The sequence below is a fragment of the Xiphophorus maculatus genome, chromosome 13, assembly GCF_002775205.1.
Source record: "Xiphophorus maculatus strain JP 163 A chromosome 13, X_maculatus-5.0-male, whole genome shotgun sequence".
Taxonomy (NCBI): Eukaryota; Metazoa; Chordata; class Actinopteri; order Cyprinodontiformes; family Poeciliidae; genus Xiphophorus; species Xiphophorus maculatus.
This window is the reverse complement of record NC_036455.1, coordinates 18,119,863-18,141,510: the sequence shown is the minus strand read 5'-3', so window position 1 is coordinate 18,141,510 and position 21,648 is coordinate 18,119,863. Positions and strand designations below refer to the sequence as shown.

Sequence of the window (21,648 nt, the reverse complement as noted above, 5' to 3'; positions counted from 1 at the left end):
AGCTTTTTTGTTTCTCCTGCTTTGTTACATGTATATAAAGTAGCAACAGCTGCTTCACTGGATTGGACATTCTGATCTGTGGTCTGTTCTGAGCAGCCGAACCACAATACGCAATTACAACTTGTCCTGCACTTGCAGCTGCTGAACAGATTAGCTGTAAGTGGGAAAAGTAAAGAAAGAAAAGCTTTAAAAATATATAGAAAAAATTACATCATTTGTGTAAAGTCTTTTTTTTTTTTTTTTTTCCTTTTTGTTACGTTCCGACTCGGTCGGAATGTGCCCGACATTCCCGACCGAGCACGGACCTGGCTCGCTGTCGGGGAGAGCTGTGGTCACGATGCCTCTGTGCGATCGGTTCTTCCTCACGCAGATGTCGTTCACTGCAGCGCGCAGCATCACCAGGTTATCCATTAATTAGCTGGGAACACTCCCATTTTGAACACGGAGGGAGGTTTAACCACTAAATCACTCGTGCTGTGTGCTCTCACTCCCTGTTTGCGACCTGATTTCACCATAAAAAAAAAAAAAGAAAATCCAATAAAAAGCTGCTGCTCTTGAGTCAGAAGCTGTAGTTCCATTGGAGGAGAGTCCGATAAAGGACAGGGAGAGGAGCTCCGGGCATCACTCTGACAAGACCGCTCCGGACTGTGAAATCTGGACCAAATCAGAACTACCTGCATGAGGGAATAAGACCTGGGTTAATACAACAACTGCGACCTTGTTGAGCCTTCTTTCTTTGGGAGGGAGGTTTATTTGCATTATCCAAGGATGGGGGAAGAAAAGAATTCTGCTACGGAGGAGAGACCCAAATGGGACAACAAGGTCCAGTACCTGCTGACATGCATTGGCTTTGCGGTTGGGCTTGGCAACGTGTGGCGGTTTCCCTACTTGTGCCAGATCTATGGAGGGGGTGAGGATGCTGCCTTTGAGTTCCTCGTATCTCATGTGTGTCTGGATTTCTGACATCAGGAGGACAGGTGTTCGGATCAATGCGCCCAACTTCTGTGTTTACTTCCTCATAGTTCCCAGGGTGGTATGTCAAAAGCTAAAGAGTTCCAGAGAACAGGTGAAGTTGTGCAAGCAGGCATTTCCAGTAAAAGGTGCTCAGCCTCTATCAACTTTACATATTGACTCTGAGATTTAGACTCGCACGGGGAGGATCTTGGGTTTTTGTGTAACTGCCTCAGAATGATTAGCCGGTCACAAAGGCATTGAAGTGTTCTTGGGTTCTTGGTTACAAATCTACAGTTTTCTCAGAGAATCTCTTTAAAAAAAAAAAAAAAAAGTCAGTTTATTGGCACAAACATTCACTTCATACTTTAGTTAAAACATATCAGAATTGTTATGATTTATTGTATAACGATAAAGCCTCCCAGCCTTGAGGTCTCAGTTTTCATGGTGTTATCAGGTGCATTCCTCATCCCGTACCTGGTTGCGCTGGTGTTCGAGGGCCTCCCCCTGCTGTACCTGGAGCTGGCGATCGGACAGAGGCTCCGCATGGGCAGCATCGGCGTTTGGAACAACATCTCTCCGCTGCTGGGTGGAGTCGGTGGGTGGAAGTTCAGCTCCTAATCCTGCGGGATGCATCCGTGCTTAGCATTTGTTCGTTTCGTGGAGTTAACATTTTAGAACGATTTAAGACAGGTTTGTCCAAAGTGTGAGCCGGGGGCCACTCTTCTGATTTTGTGTGGCAGCAATTTGAAAATGAGCCAAATTTGCCATCAGGTGGCCGATGCCGACGGAAACTTTTTAGTCTTTAAATTAAGGCAAAACTTTTTACCCAAAAATGTCCTTTTTTTTTTTTTGGACACAGTAAGAATAACTTACGATGCAAAGTATTTATCACTCCTTTTGCATTCAGCGAATAAGTGACTTTTACTCAATGGCAGACTGTAATGCACTCAAATAGGATTTTAATGAATTTATTGAGGTCGGTCAAAAACAGTAATACAAACTGTAATCAGTCAAATTACAGCCTATATCGATACAGTCAAATACAGGATTTGACTGTATTTTATACAGTTATAAAGTTATTTTTATTATGAAAATATTACTTTCATAATTTGAAAGAGTGAACCAAACTATATTCTTATCCCGGAAAATAGACGTGATTTTTTTATTTTATTTTAAATTCTGCCAAAAGGTTTTTTTTGTTTGTTTTTTTTTTCCCTCGCGGGGAAGAAGCTTATAAATGATTGAAATGATTAAGATGATTATGACTGAAACTTGAGCCCAATGTAAAGTACAAAAACACCTTGACCTAATACCTTACCTGTCTAATAGGTTATATTTCAGTTAATAATTAAAGCAAGTTAGATATAATTCTATGTCCATTGCGGCTCTAGCAATGGCCTCTGGTTCTGATAAACCTTTAGGCTAACTAATATTAAATACATTACAAAATAAGCCTGAAAATGCTTATTGCTTGTTTGAGCCAACTACTAAAATCCCAGTTTTCAAGGCAAACGTTGCGCAATTTGATAGCAGCTCTTTGAAAAATTACAATAAGTTTGATAAGAAGTTGTTTACTTGTGGTATGAAAGCCCGTTTCGAGTTCGGCTACACTGTTTCCTCAGGCTTCTTTGGAAAAACCCCTTCCGACTGACTGTTTTTCTTCCTTGTGTCCAGGCATCGCCTCCATGGTGGTGTCATTCCTGGTCTCCATGTTCTACAACACCATCATAGCCTGGGTGCTCTGGTACTTCTTTCACTCTTTTCAAAACCCGCTGCCATGGAGCCAGTGTCCTTTGAATGATAACCTAACAGGTGAGGAAAAATAACAACAACAACAACGTCCACGTTGGTGTCGTGTTGTTGCTTTCGATACCTTTTATTGAACGCAGTGTAATAATAATAAAAGAATAACGATTCACTAGGAAGTTTAAAGCACAGTGGTGCCAGTGGAAGTTGTCCGAGAGGGTGGGGGAATTTGCTTTGAGAAGATCGTATAAGCTGAAAACTACAGTTAGGGATTACCACTTAACAGCCGGGTTAACCATCAATCTTTGAGCGGGAATTATTTCTGATGGATTTATTATACTGGCATGTGAACTGCTTTATGACACCAAGAGTTATTGATTTAAATGTGTTTTCTTTTAAACCTGTCCTGTAAGGAAATCAGAAGTAATTTTAAGTAAAAACATCACCTAAAGTTGTTCTTTCTTTTTTTTTTTTTTTTTTTTTTTTTAATATCCCAGTTATTGTCTTATGGGTGTGGTGTGTTCCCATAGGCTACAGCCTCGAGTGTGAGAAGAGCACTCCGGTGAATTACTTCTGGTACCGCGAGACGCTGAACATCACCGAAGACATCGAGATCAGCGGCTCGCTGCAGTGGTGGATGGTCATCTGTCTGGCCACGGCCTGGTCCGTCATCTACATCTGCTTCATCAAAGGCATCGACTCCGTGGGAAAGGTCAGCACGCAAAATCTGTGATTTGGCATGGGCTGCTGGCTGGTACCAAGGCGTAGACCAGGTTTTAAAAAGTCAAGGTTTCACAATTTTGTGAGATTCTAGAGAACCTGTCGAAATATTTTTCCATCGTTTCATGAAAACAGTTGAATTAATCCTGTTAATGTAACTCTGGTTTAAAAATACAGTGAGGAAACTACGAGCAGTGTGCCACTTGCAGGCAAGTTACTTGAGCTGTTTCCTCAACTAAGTACCAGTTTTTATACTCTCAGTGATACTCTGAGTACTACTCAGTGATATCACAGTATCTCAGTGATACTCTGGGAGTATCACTGAGATACTGTGATACTCAGTGATATCACAGTAAAAAACAGAGAAGTACTACCACACTACATGCTAGGTATTTTTACCCCTTCACCAATTTGTACCTTCATAGTTTTGGTCATTTTCCAGTGGTGGGCACACGTTCGCTAATCGGCTAATGGGCTAACTGTGGAGCTAATTTTGTGCGTTAGCAGTTTTTGCTAATTTTGAGAACATTTAGTGCAGCTAGCTTCCTCTTGCTTGTTTTATACAACTAAATTCTGATTTATTCTGCTATTTTGTGAACTTTCTGTTGAATAATGCTTGAAATCTGTGTTGAAGTTTTGGTCATAGGCCGTAAAAAATTTCTTCTAGTTGCAGACATTTACACTCGTTCTTATTTTTAAGTGGGTGAAAGCTATGCTCATGAGTTTCGCTTTTAATTTATTTATTTTTTCCAGAAAACTGAGAAAATTGCAAATATACAACAAATGAACGAACGAACGAGATACAGAATAACTCAACACTACCATAAACAACCAGGAGTGTTAATGAAATACATGAAAACATTCACCTATATGAATTAGATTGAGAGCACCCTCACATTCTCATTGTGACGCGTTGGATTTCAACATTGCTGAATGTAGAGCTTCAACAGTAGATCCTGCCAACATCTTTTTGGCAAGATATTGACAGTGATCTGCAATATTTTTTAGATCACTGTAAAATCAGTTAGTAAATGTTATGTAACCTTTCTTTTCCTGAAACAATGAAATGATGGTAATTGACTAAAGGTCATCTGATAGCGTTCCGTGCCTACTGCAGATGAATAAACAACTACACCTTTGATTTAAATGAAAACCAGAATCTCTCATCGAGATGTTTTGAACCTTTTCAGGCTGTGTATGTGACGGCCACATTCCCTTACCTGGTTCTGACCATATTCCTGGTCCGTGCCCTCACTCTGCCTGGAGCTACTGATGGGCTGCAGTACCTCTTCACTCCTGACGTGGGTTTGCCCGTGACATAACATGTTTTGTACCCTAGACAAAAACAAAACAAAACCAAAAAAACAGGTGTAATTGATATGTTGTTCTCCTTACTGCAGTGGGAAATACTTAAGAGCCCCCAGGTTTGGTTAGACGCTGCAACCCAGATCTTCTTCTCTCTTTCTGTGGCTTTCGGAGGTCTAATAGCATTCTCCAGCTATAATCCAGAGAGGTGAGGCATCAAACAACTGATCAAGTTGAGAGGCAGGTCAGTTGCCTCTCAACTTGATCTGCCTCAAGTTGAGAGGCAACTTGAGGCAGATCAAGTTAGTGGGGGGCGCACCCCCAGTGCCCTCAGCTTTATTTTTTTTTTCTTGACTTTTAGGAATGACTGTGAGAGAGATGCTCTTGTTGTGGGAATAACAAACAGTGCCACATCCCTCTATGCATCCATTCCCATTTTTTCCATCCTGGGGTTCAAAGCTAGGACTGGCTTCAACACCTGTCTAGAAGAGTACGTCTGCATGGATATCTGTGGTTGCTTCTACGGAGAATGAAGTGTGGTCCAGCGAAATTTGTAGAAATAACGTCTCTAATCTCGTCTACAGGAACATCCTGACTCTGACTAACCACTTTGACATCGCAGAGCGAAATATGACACTGGAAAACTACGACCAGTGGTTTGATTACTTAAATCTGACACATCCAGGAGAAATATCTTCTTTACCCTTAAGGGTCTGTGATCTACAGGAGTTTCTTGATCAGGTACTCTTGTTTTCTGCACTCCTCTTGTTCAATCATGCCACACACTATGATCCTTTGTGTTGCTCCTTGTCCTGTAAAAGACTAAACATTCTTTTTGTACATGATGAAGCATTTTCTCCTGCCTGACTTTAATCTCCCTCTCCAAGAGTGCTTCTGGAACAGGCCTGGCCTTCATTGTATTCACAGAGGCAGTCTTAGAGATGCCTGGGTCCCAGGTCTGGGCCATATTGTTCTTCGTTATGCTCTTCAGTCTGGGACTGTCCTCCATGTTTGGCAACATAGAGGGAATCCTCACGCCTCTCAAGGAGCTCAAACTGGTCCCAAAGTGTCTCTCCCATGAAGTTTTGACAGGTGATTCAGCTTGTATCCGGTCTTATTCATGGAGGAACTGAACTCCCTCTCTGAATTAACATTTCCCTCACTTCTTTAGCGATCGTCTGTTTGGTCTCGTTTTTGGTTGGCCTCATCTTCACCCTGGGCTCCGGTAACTATTGGGTGGAGGTCTTCAACAGCTATGTGGGATCCGTACCGCTACTCATCATCGCATTTTGTGAGATTATCGGGGTCGCTTATGTCCACGGAATGAAAACGTAAGGATTTCTCCATGTTCCCCATGGCCCCTCTTACAATCTTACACAACTATACAATTAAAAAAAATTGAGTTTGGTTAATTATTTCTGTATTGCAACAATGCTTCTTTGTGATAAATGTCATACCAATGGAAAGCCTGTTTATCGGCTTTTAAACGACATCACATTGGCAAGGAAAATTCATTTCTATATCGACAAAGTATTAGAGCCAAGTTAAGACAAAAACATTTTAAACTACAAGAAAAGAGTCACAATATTACAGGAATAAAGTCAGAATATTGTGAGAACAAAGTCATAGTGTTACAAGAATTACAAGAGTAAAGTAGAATGACGATGAAGTCAAACTAATACCTTAATAGCATAAATAGAATAAAGTGATAACGAGATTAAAATAAGACAATGAAGTAGGAGTAATACGAGAATAAAGTCAAAGAAAAGACCTAATCTTGTAATACATCAACATCAGTGGTCACGAGAAGATCTGATAATCTTAATAACTATCAAAGTTGTTTTTTTTCTCATTGAAACAACTTTTTTCTATAAAAGGTTTAAATAAAAAGATTATTCCATAGTGGATTAGTTATGATCCATTGGATAGGATGATTAAAGGTCAAAGGTCAAATAAAAAGATAAAATGAAAATTTTACAGTTTATGATTTTGACAAGCAATGGCATGTCCTTACACTATCACCAAAGTCTGGCATCTCCTCCTTATAGTCACCAGCTTGGTCATTGTGGGATGGCATCCTATTCTTGGATTCAAATTTCCCACAAGTCATCCAATGTAGTTCTAGTGATTCCGCTGGCATGAAAAGCAACACGCAATTGAAAAATGCGTTCAATGGAGTTGAGGTATAGAATATGAGCCGACCTTATGCTCCACTCTAAATTCTGAAGGTGGTCTCTGGAAATCCCGGCTTTGCTTGGAGAAGGCGCCGACATCTCGGAGGTTCGAGTTTGGTCCCTAAAAGGGGAAGATATGGAATATTTTCATGTCTCGCTGCATTGACATTGCCTCCACAAAAAGATTTTTTGACATTGACAGACAGGATATGGCAAGTTTTCATTACATCGTCCTTAGGAAGTGACATTGAAGGGGCAATAAAGAGACTTTGCTTAAATAATTATTACAGAGAATAATTCTTTAAGGACGAAAAATCAACCAAACATAAAGTTGCTTACCTTTTTGTGCAAATGACATAATCCTATCTTCCATACAACTCCATTTCCTCTGACAGATTTAGTGAAGACATTTACTTCATGACCGGGAGGAAGCTCAACATCTACTGGAAGGCATGCTGGATGGTGATTAGTCCATTGCTGCTCCTGGTGGTTTTTGTTGCTTACGTGGCTCTCCAGGCTAATGCATATCCAACATATCCTGCATGGAACCCAGATTATGTAAGCAAGTCAACTTTTGCATGACATCATACTTACAGTTGGAAGTTTTTAATTAATGACTTTAAAACGGCATACACACACACACACACACACACACAAAATTAAAACCTCAACAGACTCAACTTAACAAATTGTTAATAGAAAAAAAATTCCTTAATCAACAAAATAGAAACATTTTCTTTCAGCTAAAACGAAGTGAAATCTATTTATCACTTGTCTCAAAAAAGTGACATCACCAAGGTAGCTGGCTTTAAGCTTTAAAGGTACAGTGTGCGTCAGGTTTATGCTATGCTAGTTCTGCGCTCATTCTTTTGAAAATAAAATAACTTGCCGATTTCTGAACAGCCCAAATTTTCAAGAGCGAAATATTCTTTTTTAGTTTTAACTAATGTACAGACTCGAAAGGTAATATTGTACGTATCCGTTTAACCTAACCGTAATGAGCAACACATGTCCTACTGTAAGAAGAAATTTAGCTTAGCGTAGAAAAAAAAATGTAATTTGCAATGTCACATTTATATTTCATTTCGGTCATGACCGAAAGAACGAGATCGCGGATACAAGCGGCCGAAATGGGTTTTCTCCGTAGGGTGGCTGGGCTCTCCCTTAGAGATAGGGTGAGAAGCTCAGTCATCCGGGAGGGACTCAGAGTAGAGCCGCTGCTCCTTCACATCGAGAGGAGCCAGTTGAGGTGGCTTGGGCATCTGGTCAGGATGCCTCCTGGACGCCTCCCTGGTGAGGTGTTCCGGGCACGTCCCACTGGGAGGAGGCCCCGGGGAAGACCCAGGACCCGCTGGAGGGACTATGTCTCTCGGCTGGCCTGGGAACGCCTCGGGATTCCCCCGGAAGAGCTGGAAGAAGTGGCCGGGGAGAGGGAAGTCTGGGCCTCCCTTCTGAAGCTGCTACCCCCGCGACCCGACCTCGGATAAGCGGAAGAAGATAGATGGATGGATGGACATTTATATTTCAGCCCAACCCAGTTAAAGGCTATTAGTTATGATCAAAAAGATAGAAATATGGTTCATTCGGATCAAAAGTTCTTTCACTGCATTTATTTTCAAAGTATACTCCATTTTTCTGAGCTTCTGTATTTCTTTTTCCTTAGGACAAATTTCCTCAAACTGAGCCGAAGGAATACCCAAAGTGGGTGTTCGGCATAATCGTCCTCCTCATCGTTGTCCCCGTCCTTTCTATCCCTGTGGTGGCCGTCTACAACCTGATCTGCTGTGGAATTAAGAGGTCTTCTGCCAATGTTTCCCCCAACCCCTACAACAACGAAGCCTTTGAGATCGAAACACAGGAACGGAGGAAACAAAGCATTTAAAGGATGAACAGCATTTCCATCCGAAGTCGCCCATTATACTCCCATTAATTTGATTATGAAGATACATTTGAACTGGACATGTGAGATAATAAGAGACATATTTCTACACTTCAATCAATTTTCACACTTGAAAAGACTTTTATTTAACAGTGAATTCCTTCATATACTTTGCATGTTTGTTGAACATATTCTGAAACAAAGACTCGATTCTTTTATTTGAAAAAGAGATTTCAAAGATTCTGTAATTCCAAATGTCAGATTTTTCTTTTTTTTTAAATTGGATTTGGATGAGTTTATGAAATTGGCATAAAAAAAAATAAGTAGAACATCCTGTTGCATGCTGTATTTGAATATTTTCTTCACTGACATCACGCTTTCTATGTGGAAAACTACCACCACGATTAAACCAAAGTCCACAGACAAACAGTTCAGGGATAAAACCTTGGTAGCTGGGCGATGTTTAAATATTCATCTTTACAAGATTTCCTGTTGTTTAACAGGGCATGTTTATGACGCAGGTTTATCTCCTAAATGTTTTACACCATATGACTAAAGACTGTTTTCCTCCATGCGCTGGGAATAAAAACGTCAATTCTTTGGCATGGTGACAGGGCAGTAAAACACCAGAGGTCCTCTCTGTCAACACCAGAAGAAACCCTTGCGTTTTCGTTTTGACCTTTATATCCAGTGACATTTGGGGAAACCATAACCCTCCCTCTGTCCCAGCTCGACGCTCAGGAAAAGAGCCGCAGCCGTCAACGGGGAAGGGATGGCAGTGTTGCGTTAGCCCGTCAGTTTCCGAAAACGCACAGAAAAAAGGAAGAAGAAAAAACGCAAAAGCGCACACAGGGTCAGTAGGTTTCTGCTGGGACTGCGCACAGGGTGAAAAAGTTCCCGCAGAGGGCTGCCGATTACATTCGGATGGCCAAGAAGTCCACGGGGGTCCTGGGGTTTGAGGCCTGACGAACCCTGGCCAGCCTCAAATCCCCCAGCCGTCGCTCCAGCCTGCGCTTCCCTGTCAGGAAGAGGAGAGCGGCGGATGAGGCGGCTTTTTCAATTCTATAACAATACAATTAAACAATCCATCCAGTAAAATCAGATAAAAGCTGGCAATAAAAAGCAACTCAGGTTTTCATCGAAAGTCGTATTTTGATATTTTACCTTGGAATAACACCCGTAACGTAGTTCACACTTCAAACAATGGGCTTTCTTTTAACGGCAATAACTGCTTTCATGCAATTTATGGATTGCTTTCTTTGGCAACAACATGAGAAGCAAAGTTCTAATTCTACATATTTATCACAGAGTGGGGCAAAAAAGCACATTATGGTAAGCAGTAGTGGTGCCTTTGTTTGGAGATGAACAGTGTGTGTTAGCATGCGAGAAGTTGTTGTAAAAACTCACATTTGGCCGACATAGGTCCACTCACTTATAACTTTATTATGCCATCTTTAGCTTCACTATACAAGTAAGAATATTAACTCAGGGTTCAAACTCAAATCCTCAGAATTAACAAATAAAACAGCGATTTATTATTGATGGGCAGATAATCCAGCAAAGACGAGCAGAGAAGATCCTGCTGCGCTCTAGTTTTCCTCTTAGACCATCAGACACATGAAGAGAAAAAGTGGCTATTTATTTACTTATCCAATTGAAGACTTTGTTAGCCAACAAGTTAGAAAACGGTCAGGATTTTATAAGAAGGAAGAGTGTGGTAGCAATTACAAACAAGTATTAAAATACGCTAATTTGGAAATGACGTCATGTGATGATATGATGAACTAGTGGAAGCTAAAGCTCAAACTTACTTCAAAGCATTTAGGTATTGATCTACAAATTCATTCATTCAAACCCGGTTAAACTGAATGTAGAGCTAGTTGTCATTAAGGTTGAACTGTCACAACACTGATGGCAACATTTCATCTGCCCGATACTAAATGTGTAATGTTTGATTCCAACTCTCAGGGAAACAGATGGATGTTTTTATGACCGCTTGCGAATGTTGACATGTTTTGATAAATATGAAATTTTATTGCCTGTTGACACTTGAAAGGAAAACACTGCAATGTTCAGGATGTGAGAAATGAGAAAAAGCTTTTCTCAATTGTGAAGTTTGATTAAAGTTGATCAGATTCATCTTCATCAGCTGATAATCACTAAACACTCCCACTCTATTAAAATATTTTATTAGGTATAATTTTGAGGGAAAGTGTTCTATGAAAATGTAAAATATCTTAAATATCTTGTCTGATTGGGGGTTTGGTTTGTTTTTACTTTTACTAGGACACTCATGACTAAAATTATCAGACTCAACTGTTGCCACAGATTTCCAAATAAGTTGATTTGGCTGCATTAAATTTAGGGCTGCAACCATTAATTAATTAATTGCTTCATAAGTTATTTTGGCGATTAATCGGACTTTTAAAAAAAGTCAGATTTCATTTCATTATTCATTAAAACACTTTGGTTTATTTCGTGCAATATAAAAATTAGAAATAAATAATTAAATTCCTTTTTTAAAATAAGAAATCAAACATTTTATATCCTAAAATGAGAAATTATGGTATTTCTTTAGTATATGCTTGATCATTTGTAGCAAAGGATTCATTTGCAACTAAAAATAGACTTTTAACGACATGTGAAATTCTTGGCCCTTTCTGCTCGACTTCAACACAGAGACGTTACACTGCTTACTCAGATGATGCTCTAAAAATAAAAGCAGTAAAATTTTTATCAAAATAACATGTTGGGTTTGTTTCGGGTTCGGGCCTATAGTCGGGTTAAGTTGGATTTTTTTTAGGCCTGAACTAAACTCTACCTCACGCCATTGCTTAAACAGTAACTACAATCATTTTCTTGGAAAATGATTCTCTGTGGATACAAACGTTTGTGTAGATGCGTCAGCAGGTCCCTGTAGAGCTGACGGTGTTGAGAGAGCACCAGCAGGAAGCTGAGACAGAAAAGCAGCTCCACCGCCTCGTATTGCACGATGCCTGTCTGGGCTTTACTGCCTAAAATTAGCCCTGAAGAAAAGAAAAAAAACACGAAACTATGCAGAGAAGATCTAAATACGGTGCTTTTCTTAACTCTTTTGTGGAAATGTTACCCTTGTTGCTGGACCTGAGGAGCTTATTGGCATACTGAGCCATGTCCCAGATCATCTGCAGGAAGTAAAGCGGATTCTTCGCAACTGTTTGACCAAAGGGCAAACTCTGTGCACACACATGAAACCTGGAAAAAATAACGATAAAACTAACATTACCTTTAGATAAGTGTGTTCTGGGATTGACAGGCTGAACAATTAAGTTCCAGGTCAGAGCAGATATTGAGTAACAGCAGTTTAGTTTGGTATCGGTATTATCTTAATGAGGTTATTAGGTCGAGGTTGGTGAGTTTACATGGGGAAGGCATGTCCTCCCTGACATGTTTAACATGCGGAAATCCTGACGATGCCGGCAGGAGATGGCCGAAGATATCTTGTGGGGCTTTAAACAAAAACACAAGGAATGCAGAAAGAGTCGCAACTCGGTTGTTTTTACCTGCATGCATGCAGCACCACCAGCTTGTAGATGTTCCTGTAGACCGCTTCAAGGGAGTTAGTCTAAAACGACGTGATTGTTTCGAAGCATGAAAGCAAAGAGAGAGAAATATTTTGTCATCTGTGAGTATTTCTGTTGTATGTTGTACATTTCCTGTACCGTGCAGTACTGTACGTCTAGTTCTCAACAATGTGCCGAGAGTCAAACCTGTTGGTTTAAATTCATGACAGTTGCTGGCCAACCTGCAGCATTTATGTTGGCCTGGTTACAGCAAAACCAGTCCAACGCTCAGTAAAAACTCAAACCTCGCCATAGTTCGATATGGTGGGTGTGGATAAGCTTCGACTTATTGTCGGACCGCAGTCTGAAGGGGAGAACGGCGGCTTTCGCCTTAGATGTGAAACTGTGGGATGAATCTGGTCATTAGAGTTTGGCCGTTCATTTCACTGGTGTTTAGTGGACTTAGATAAGGTCGACCTATGAGGCATTTTGGGAGCTCGGTCAATACTTGCATTCCGGCAATGGCAGAGGTAGAGAAGAAACCAATCTGACAAGCCGATATTGAGTATCAGCCAATCGCAGATCTCCCAAAATCAAGGAAATTAATACCGATTTCTCCACATCTATCCAGCCTAGTGTGATTGTTAAAGCTGCAACCAGCTGTGACAAAAAAAGATCCAAGCCTTTCACTGGCTGTACATTTTTCTAGCATCTATCAGAGTAGAAACCCAATTTGAGTTTTAACATTTCTAAAATTTTACGAGGTCCTTTCAACTCCAACCTTCAAGTCCAAGAAGAGAGGATGACATTTGAGCCTAAGGATGGCCATCAGCTTCCTCTTCATTTGGTGTCCAGCTGAATGGAAAGACCCCAGAGAGAGGGAGTATCGTAGAGACAGGCCAGCATAGCTGTAAGAGATAAAAAAGAATTATACATATATATATATATATATATATATATATATATATGTATATATATATATATATATATATATATATATATATATGGATATAAAATGTATATTGTAAAAGATACATTTTTTACAATGTACATTTTTGTATATTGTAAATATATGATGGATGTAAAAGAAGAAGCTATACGTCTAGCTATCTGGCTACTTTTCTTACAACCATCATGGGTAAGTGCAAATTTGGCTATCTGTTAATATACCCTTGCTAGATAGCTGACTAAATTGCATAGTAAAAAAAAGCTATGCAGCTAGCATGTTTATTTCCCTCTAGCTGATGGATGTGTTTTTGTTACATCCATGATGGGTAAGTGGAATTTTATTGCCAGTTGACTAAACAATGTTCAAGCCATACAACTTATTTATTTGTGATTTTTTTTTTTTTTGACATTTCTGTTGTGACACAGGTTTTGAATTTCATTAACAACAGTCTTAAAGCAACCTTAAAAAGTCTTAAATCCGAGTTGTTGAAACCTGCAAAAACCCTGCGACGAAATTCAGTGTCACATCACAAGTGCTGCATTTCATTGTCATCTAAAAAAAGACAAAAACCTTGGCAAAGCACTGAATGCCAGGAAAAACATCCTCCATACTAGCATGGGAGTCATTTACGACTTGGCGCAAAGTGCATGGAGGAAGAGGTCACACAGTTTACAAGAAACCATAAAGGAAAGGCAAAAAGTGCAATAACTTGAACCAAACAGACTGCAGGTAATGGCTCAGCTGACGACAGGTTTCACCTTGAATAGTCTTTATAGACGTCCAGGGAGTGGGTGTCCAGCAGGAGCCCACACCACGGGAAGAGACTGTGAGGAGGCAACATGCGAATGTCCGTACAGGAGCCCACACTTCCCGGTAGCTGGAAGTTGACCGCCACCTTTTGTGGATTGACCATTAGACCATACTGTGGTACTCCAGCCAGCAAGGTCCTGCACCCAGTGTTCCGAGTTCAGACTCATTTAAATTCATACGAGTGTTTATCTAAAAACAGATCATGAAAATGAGGTTTCTCATGTATGAGCCATACTTCAGAAAGGTTTGTGCTTGATGTTGGTCTGGAGTAATAAGGAGGAAGTCGTCCACCAATCTCATCAAACACCTGAGAACCAAAGAGACAAATGAGATCCAAAAACACTGCCCCCTTCTGGAGAAGATGGACCACAACAGGAAGTTTCTGCCCTACCCTTTGCTTTTAGTGATGTCTTTGAATAGAACGTTCTCCATGTGGCCGTAACACAAACAACAGAGCAGACAGGACACGACCGATCCCTGAGGAATCCCTCGGCACTGGTGGTACGTCCTGCAACGCGCGGGGTCGTGATTTGGAACAAGTGTATTAAACAAACCAGGATGTTTAGTAAGATAAGCATGACTTACTTCTTTCCATACTGAACTACGCTGCCTGTTAGCATTTGGATAAAGAACTGTGAAGCTTCTTTGCCTCGGAGATCAGAGCAGAAATGCTGCAAAAACGGAGAAAAATTTAGATTAATGTTGTGGGAAAATTTATTTAAATCCCAACATAAAAGAGCGTCAAATTGTAATCCAAGTCTCACTTGTTCTACTAGGATGGCATGGTGGAGTTTTGCACTCTTCTGCAACGACATTAAAAATCCCTTCATGTTGGTGGATCCCATGTTGTCCTCCAGAAAGTCTGCCTATGGCAACAAAAAATAACAGCAGAGAAAAACAGGCATTTTCTTTCCCCAAAGAAGAAAAGTGAAATGTGAGACACACTTTTGTAGTGGGCTCTGCTTTCCCCGAACGCCGCTAAAGAAATACAGATGCAGTGCTTCAAAAGTCACTCAGTTAGAAATTAGAGACCAACTGTGTGTGATTTAATCTAAAGTTGTGGCAAGAAGAAAAAAAAAGTATATATAAAAAGTTCTGTTTGCACTTTGCCACAAACGTAAGGAACAGAGAATGCTAGTCTATATGTAAAAAGCTGCACCCAGTGTGAAACATGGTGGCAAGCAGCATCAGGGCTGCTTTTCTTCAGCAGCTACAATAGCATAGCTTACATCAACACATTCACATGTATTAGATTGACTTAGCCAAAGTTTATCAAGTTAGGAATCTGAAACCAGACGAGAGAATAGCCCAAAAAAAAGAAAGACATTTTTTTTTGTAAAATAAAATTTAAAAACAATGTGTCTATCACCTAAAACCCCTATTAGGTGTGTTAAAGTTAGAGGCTGTGACAAAATGCGATAGAGTTCTAGGGATGCAAATAGCATAAATATTGTACCAACAATGAATTGTTTTCTCCAGCATGGTCAACGTGTTTTATAAAAATAGATAAAAACAGATCGATGAAACAAACATAATTGGTAAGATTTTTTTACTGCAAGGATTAATAGTTGATTAAAATCAGCAAAATGAGACAAGAGTATGTTCATTTCATACTTATGATATTATATTGAGCATTGGGTGTAAACCAACTACATAAAGTAACTGTGCATATATGGTATATATCCTTCTATACCATAAAATGATCCTTCTAGCTGCTAGAAGGATCATTTAAGATTCTAGCACTACACTAGTCACATAGCATAGTTATCCATGAAGTTAAATAACAGCACCTGTCTAACAAAGGCCTTTTTCAGGCCCTCGTGGGAATCTGCCCAGATCTTGGCATAGCGGCGGATGGTGAAGAGCTCATCCTGGACGGGGCACAAGGCCTGGCCAATCACCTCTATGAGTTTGTCATGCGGCAGGCTCTCGTAGGCTCCACTCACATCCACCTGTTAGACAAATAAGACACTGATACAAATCTTCCTCGGTTGTCATTTTACAAAAACAGGTATTTCGCAATGGCTTGAGAGAAAAACCAAACTATCAGATGTTGTGGCTCACTTTGACAAAGTAGAGCGGTTGCGGTCGGTCTTTCTGGGCTGGTGCCAGAGAGCTCAGCACCTTGTGAATATCCGTCATCCCCCACACCGTGGCGCCGAGGAGGGATGGAGTGGAGCGCACGCAGGCCCTCAGCATGTCCAGCAAGTCCCGCACCCGTGCCTGGAACAACTGCACGAGGAATTAAGTTACAGCTGTAACTTCCATAAGATAAGGTATCTAAAAGTCCCGGCGTACCCTCGTTTTGGGATCCGTTCCTATAACTCGTGTGATGGGCCTCATGCCGTCTGACTTGGGAATGAAACGAAGTCGGGAGATGACGGTGCCTTTGGGGAGAGACGCTGCCTGAGCAGGAGACAACTCCTCCATCTGACCTTTGGAGAGGTGACCTCTGTGAGAACAAATTTTTATTTTTAAATGAAGCTGTCTGTTCTGTATCCCAAACTCGGGTGTAATCAGAGAACCACCTCAGTACATACTTGAAAGCCAAGTCCTGAAGTTTGGTCCAGACTTCCTGTCGGTAGAACCTGATGGCGTTCTTCTGCCCCACGCTCTCCGTGGCATAGAAACAAGCGCGGACGAGACCCACGACAAAGCCGTCCAGCAGCCAGGTCAGGAAGTGACCCAGGATTTGAGTCCGGTACGCAAGCTCGCTGGGTGGGATTCGGCCTGAAAGTAAGGCGAGCCAGTTCAGAACGTCAAAACCACGAAGCGCAACTAAAACCGCACCAATCAGAGTTCTATGGCAAAGTTCACTTCAACCAAACCAAGACCTCGGCTTTTAGGCAAACCGGAGTTTGGTGTTTAGGTTCTCATCAGAGTTCAATTGCGCATTCAGACCTCCCCAAATGAACCGGACCTTCTAAGGACTAAACGGTGTGTGTAACAGAACCTTTGCTTGCATGAACTGCAGACATCTCTCAACCTTTCAATAACAAAAAAAAATAGCATATCTGAGAGCATATCTGACTTACCGGTTTTACTGATCTTCAACCAGTCGCAGTCATTCACCTTCATGTTCCACATCAGCTCAGCCAGAGACAGCCTCTCAAACTTGCCGCTGTGGAGAAAAACCCTGGCTTTGGCGAAGAAATGGACCCGGTTGTGGTCCGAGCCCCACATCTCTCGCGGAATCACAGTAGAGAGGCATTCTCTGACGAACAGGAAGACCCGATGGGGGGCACAGTGTTTAGGTAATAGGGAGTTTAGCTCTCCGGGTCCAGTGTTACACTCTTCGACCAAAGGGCAAATTCTCTGAAGGATCTTGCTGTAAGGGCATTTCTTGTGTTGTCGTAACAGCCGACTAAAGAGGGGAACCATGTTGAAGAACCTCTGGGGAAGCTTTTTCGGTTTCCTCTCTAAACCGTTCAAATACATCAAGCCCTCGAAGAAGACGACTCGTATCAAGTCTTTCCCTTGTAACCTTCTGGATCCATCGGTGCTCTTTTTCTTCCTGTTGAGAAGGAAGCTGTGCAGGCCTCTGCCGCCGTACAGGAATCCCAGCGTGCGGATAAAACATTGTGAGGGCGGCAAAGGAGGAAAAGCTCCTGACCGCCAACTGGGACCGCCCTCAGTTGATGGCAACTCAATTGTCTGTTTGAAACCAGTCGTCCCATTTTCCACATTCCTCCTAGACGTTGCTGGTTCCACAAACCTAGCCTGTCTTTCCTCAACCGTTTGCTCCTGATTGCTTTCTGTGTTTGCTAACCGTCTCCTCTTTCCTGAGGAAGTCCCCGTCTCCTCCTCCAGCTGATCGAGTCCCCTCTTTCTTCTTCTCTTTTTCCCTTTTTCCTTTCTTCTTCTCCTAATCTGGCATTGAGCCAGATTCTCAACCTCCTGTCTTCTCCTAAAGCGCCGTGACCTTTGATCTCTTCCAAACTGAGGCAAACTGCGCCCCCTAAGTCGAGGCTGAAGATGAAACCCACTCGAGGGTGGGCCCGTGGACACCCTGTCATACACCGGGACGCCGCACACCTGGAAAACGCACGAAGGTGGCACTGCCACGAATACGGAGCAGCTCTCCAGCAGGTAGCGTGTGATGTCTGTGCCCAGGCGCAAGGTGACTTTCTTCCACAAGTCACTGCCATGGACATAGGCGGCACTTTGGGTCACGTCTCCTTGGAATTTGAAGTGGTCTGCATCCCGATCCTCCTGCGGCAGGGCCAGCAGGTTGTAGCCATGCGCCAGGACGTTTCTTCTTCTTTTCCTTTTCATGGTGTTGAGAACAAAAGCCAGGAGTTCTGGTAGAGTGCAAATCTAGCAACAATATAAAATAACTCATTATTAGGAAAACCAAACCTCTCAATATGATTGAGGTTGTTTTTGCATCAAAAACATGACATATTTATATTCCACTTTGAAAAGGAATATAAATACTTTCTCAAAGTACAGCTTATTTTCACAAGTTATATAACATCCTGTTACTGTGCAACTTTGCAACTCTGTATATAACTGTGTTATTGGCTGGTATATTAAAGAGGCTCAAAATCACACTTTTAGGATTAGGAGTTAGAGTTTTTTATTCTAAAACATATAATAAATAAGCTATATTATAAAATACATTTTATTATAAAATGTATAAATTTAGTTAATAAAAATCTGAAAAGTGTGAATTTGAGCCTCCTTATTATAGCAGTCAATAAAATTCAGGACAACTAAATGAATTTAGAAGTACCCAATGTTTTTTGAGTTATGCACTACTTTGTGCCATTACATAAAAAGCATTAAAACATGCACTTGTTACATGGAGAAAAAGGTCAAACTGTATGAATATTTTTGGGAGACACTGTATTATTTTCCACCAGTAGTCAATATTTAGAATGTGTCGATAATGAAGAGGGGTTTTGTATGAGGGGCCGTTTAGGACAAAATTTACGTTTTGTCTCTCACACACTACCAAAAAGTCTCGCATACTCCAAAAAAGTAGCCACGCACACTCCAAAAAATTACGTTTTGTCCCTCACACACTACCAAAAACTCACGCATACTCAAAAAAATTACATTTTGTCTCTCACACACTACCAAAAACTCACGCATACTCAAAAAAATAGCCACGCACACTCAAAAATTACTCACGCACATTCAAAAAATACTCAAATTGCGTATACACACACTACTAAAATGTCACACACACACACACAAACGTTAACTTTCTCGCTCACATACACTACTACCAGCTCGCTCACATACACTACTACCAGCTCGCTCACATACACTACTACCAGCTCGCGCACATACACACAAACGTTAATTTTCTCGCTCACATACACTGCTAACAGCTCGCACACACACAGACGTTTATCTCTCACATACACAAGACTAAAGTTGAACACACACACAGTACTAAGACTCGTTTTATGAATGTGTGAGAGCGAAACTCTTTTTGAATGTGTGAGAGTTGTCACGGAAGAGGCGGGGCATAATTTTTGGATCAAACTGCGCATGCGTAGATCCTAAACTATAAGTTTCGATTGTTGACTCACTGTATGTTCTATTACTTAGTATATTTGTGCTTTTAAATATATATAGAACGTTTAACTTTCTTGTAGATTAAATGTGCTATAGAAATAAATGAATCTGATTGATTGATTAAAAAGAGCAAAATTGCTGTAGTACAATCTGTCCACTGGGTGCCAGTATTACAGGAATTATTAACCGGCGCCAACTAGTGCCGAAGAAGAAAGAGTTTGCTATACCGAACATGGCTAACTCTAATTCGAAACGAGAGAGAATTGGTCAGGCAGCTGCCATTTTAAACACCATTCTATCTTCTCCGGAGGCAACCAGCACTTTGACAGGCGCATTAAACGATTCAACGACTGCCCGCAGTGCTACAGTAGATTCAGAACTCTCATCTCTGTTCCGTTCCGGAGCGGTGTTTAAAATGGCAGCTGCCTGACCAATTCTCTCTCGTTTCGAATTAGAGTTAGCCATGTTCGGTATAGCAAACTCTTTCTTCTTCGGCACTAGTTGGCGCCGGTTAATAATTCCTGTAATACTGGCACCCAGTGGACAGATTGTACTACAGCAATTTTGCTCTTTTTAATCAATCAATCAGATTCATTTATTTCTATAGCACATTTAATCTACAAGAAAGTTAAACGTTCTATATATATTTAAAAGCACAAATATACTAAGTAATAGAACATACAGTGAGTCAACAATCGAAACTTATAGTTTAGGATCTACGCATGCGCAGTTTGATCCAAAAATTATGCCCCGCCTCTTCCGTGACAACTCTCACACATTCAAAAAGAGTTTCGCTCTCACACATTCAAAAAAAGTCTCGCTCTCACACATACATAAAACGAGTCTTAGTACTGTGTGTGTGTTCAACTTTAGTCTTGTGTATGTGAGAGATAAACGTCTGTGTGTGTGCGAGCTGTTAGCAGTGTATGTGAGCGAGAAAGTTAACGTTTGTGTGTATGTGCGCGAGCTGATAGTAGTGTATGTGAGCGACAAAGTTAACGTTTGTGTGTGTGTGTGTGACATTTTAGTAGTGTGTGTATACGCAATTTGAGTATTTTTTGAATGTGCGTGAGTAATTTTTGAGTGTGCGTGGCTATTTTTTTGAGTATGCGTGAGTTTTTGGTAGTGTGTGAGAGACAAAATGTAATTTTTTTGAGTATGCGAGAGTTTTTGGTAGTGTGTGAGAGACAAAATGTAATTTTTTTGAGTATGCGTGAGTTTTTGGTAGTGTGTGAGGGACAAAACGTAATTTTTTGGAGTGTGCGTGGCTACTTTTTTGGAGTATGCGAGAGTTTTTGGTAGTGTGTGAGAGACAAAACGTAATTTTTTGGAGTGTGCGTGGCTACTTTTTTGGAGTATGCGAGACTTTTTGGTAGTGTGTGAGAGACAAAACGTAAATTTTGTCCTAAACGGCCCCTCATAGTTTTGTGCCCTCTTCATAAAGCTGCTGAGTTCATCTCACCTCGCTGCAGCTGGGACTCTGCTGTAGCTCCTTATCAAAGCACACAAACACACCTCTGACAAACGTTTTGAAGCGGTTCGGGTCCGACTGCTCAACCAGAACCGGCTTCTTTCCTTCCTTGAACTCGATGCTGTCAGCGAACTCCTCCAGCGTCTGTATGTGCCGATACAGAGACCGGAGAATGTTCAACACGGCGGACATATCAGCCGCAGACATAATGACTTAAAGCCCCCCAACTCACGGTAGACACGGACCCCGTTCTGTTGGCTAAGCAAACAAACTACTTCCTGCCTTGAGGTATTGAGTTCACCCGCCCGCCTTGCCGTTAGCCAATGAGGATTGGGTTTCCAGATTCGTCCAATCAGAAAGCCTCATACTTCAACGGTGAATCCGGCGTTCACCAATCGCTAACAAGAAAATGTTTGTTGTCGTAGATCGCCGTTATGATGAATAGTTGCACGTGAAAGTAAATTAAAATAAATTAATTTAAATTAATTTAATTAAAATAAATTAATTTAAATAAATTTAAATTAAGTAAATTAATTTACTTAAATTAAGTAAATTAATTTAAATTAAGT

General features: G+C 41.0%; 2 protein-coding genes across 2 annotated transcripts; one reads left to right on the top strand and one right to left on the bottom strand.

Moving 5' to 3' along the window:
* The first annotated feature begins 556 nt into the window (after positions 1 to 556).
* On the top strand, positions 557 to 9,097 carry LOC102235437 (sodium-dependent neutral amino acid transporter B(0)AT3-like). Its single transcript, XM_005812526.3, has 12 exons — positions 557 to 910; positions 1,409 to 1,549; positions 2,629 to 2,766; positions 3,231 to 3,412; positions 4,611 to 4,721; positions 4,821 to 4,933; positions 5,087 to 5,215; positions 5,310 to 5,466; positions 5,613 to 5,817; positions 5,897 to 6,056; positions 7,295 to 7,457; positions 8,563 to 9,097. The coding sequence occupies exons 1-12, from the start codon at positions 769 to 771 to the stop codon at positions 8,779 to 8,781; spliced, it is 1,860 nt and encodes a 619-aa protein (XP_005812583.1). The 5' UTR covers positions 557 to 768; the 3' UTR covers positions 8,782 to 9,097.
* Positions 8,896 to 21,325, bottom strand: tert (telomerase reverse transcriptase). The gene is made up of 16 exons (XM_023345252.1): positions 21,071 to 21,325; positions 17,115 to 18,396; positions 16,620 to 16,809; positions 16,378 to 16,531; positions 16,144 to 16,311; positions 15,870 to 16,031; positions 14,844 to 14,945; positions 14,665 to 14,750; positions 14,471 to 14,587; positions 14,315 to 14,386; positions 14,028 to 14,216; positions 13,102 to 13,228; positions 12,321 to 12,382; positions 11,888 to 12,012; positions 11,667 to 11,804; positions 8,896 to 9,796 (listed from the first exon to the last, which is right to left on the bottom strand). The coding sequence occupies exons 1-16, from the start codon at positions 21,284 to 21,286 to the stop codon at positions 9,693 to 9,695; spliced, it is 3,294 nt and encodes a 1,097-aa protein (XP_023201020.1). The 5' UTR covers positions 21,287 to 21,325; the 3' UTR covers positions 8,896 to 9,692.
* Positions 21,326 to 21,648: the final 323 nt, after the last annotated feature.

Coding starts and splice junctions, on each gene's coding strand:
- LOC102235437 (XM_005812526.3), top strand. CDS start 769: ATGGGGGAAGAAAAGAATTCTGCTACGGAGGAGAGACCCAAATGGGAC. Junction 5,216..5,309: donor TTCAACACCTGTCTAGAAGA/GTACGTCTGCAT, acceptor TCTCGTCTACAG/GAACATCCTGACTCTGACTA. Junction 5,467..5,612: donor TACAGGAGTTTCTTGATCAG/GTACTCTTGTTT, acceptor TCCCTCTCCAAG/AGTGCTTCTGGAACAGGCCT.
- tert (XM_023345252.1), bottom strand. CDS start 21,286: ATGTCTGCGGCTGATATGTCCGCCGTGTTGAACATTCTCCGGTCTCTG. Junction 16,810..17,114: donor GTTGAAGATCAGTAAAACCG/GTAAGTCAGATA, acceptor CCTTACTTTCAG/GCCGAATCCCACCCAGCGAG. Junction 12,013..12,320: donor GTGGTGCTGCATGCATGCAG/GTAAAAACAACC, acceptor TATTTTTTCCAG/GTTTCATGTGTGTGCACAGA.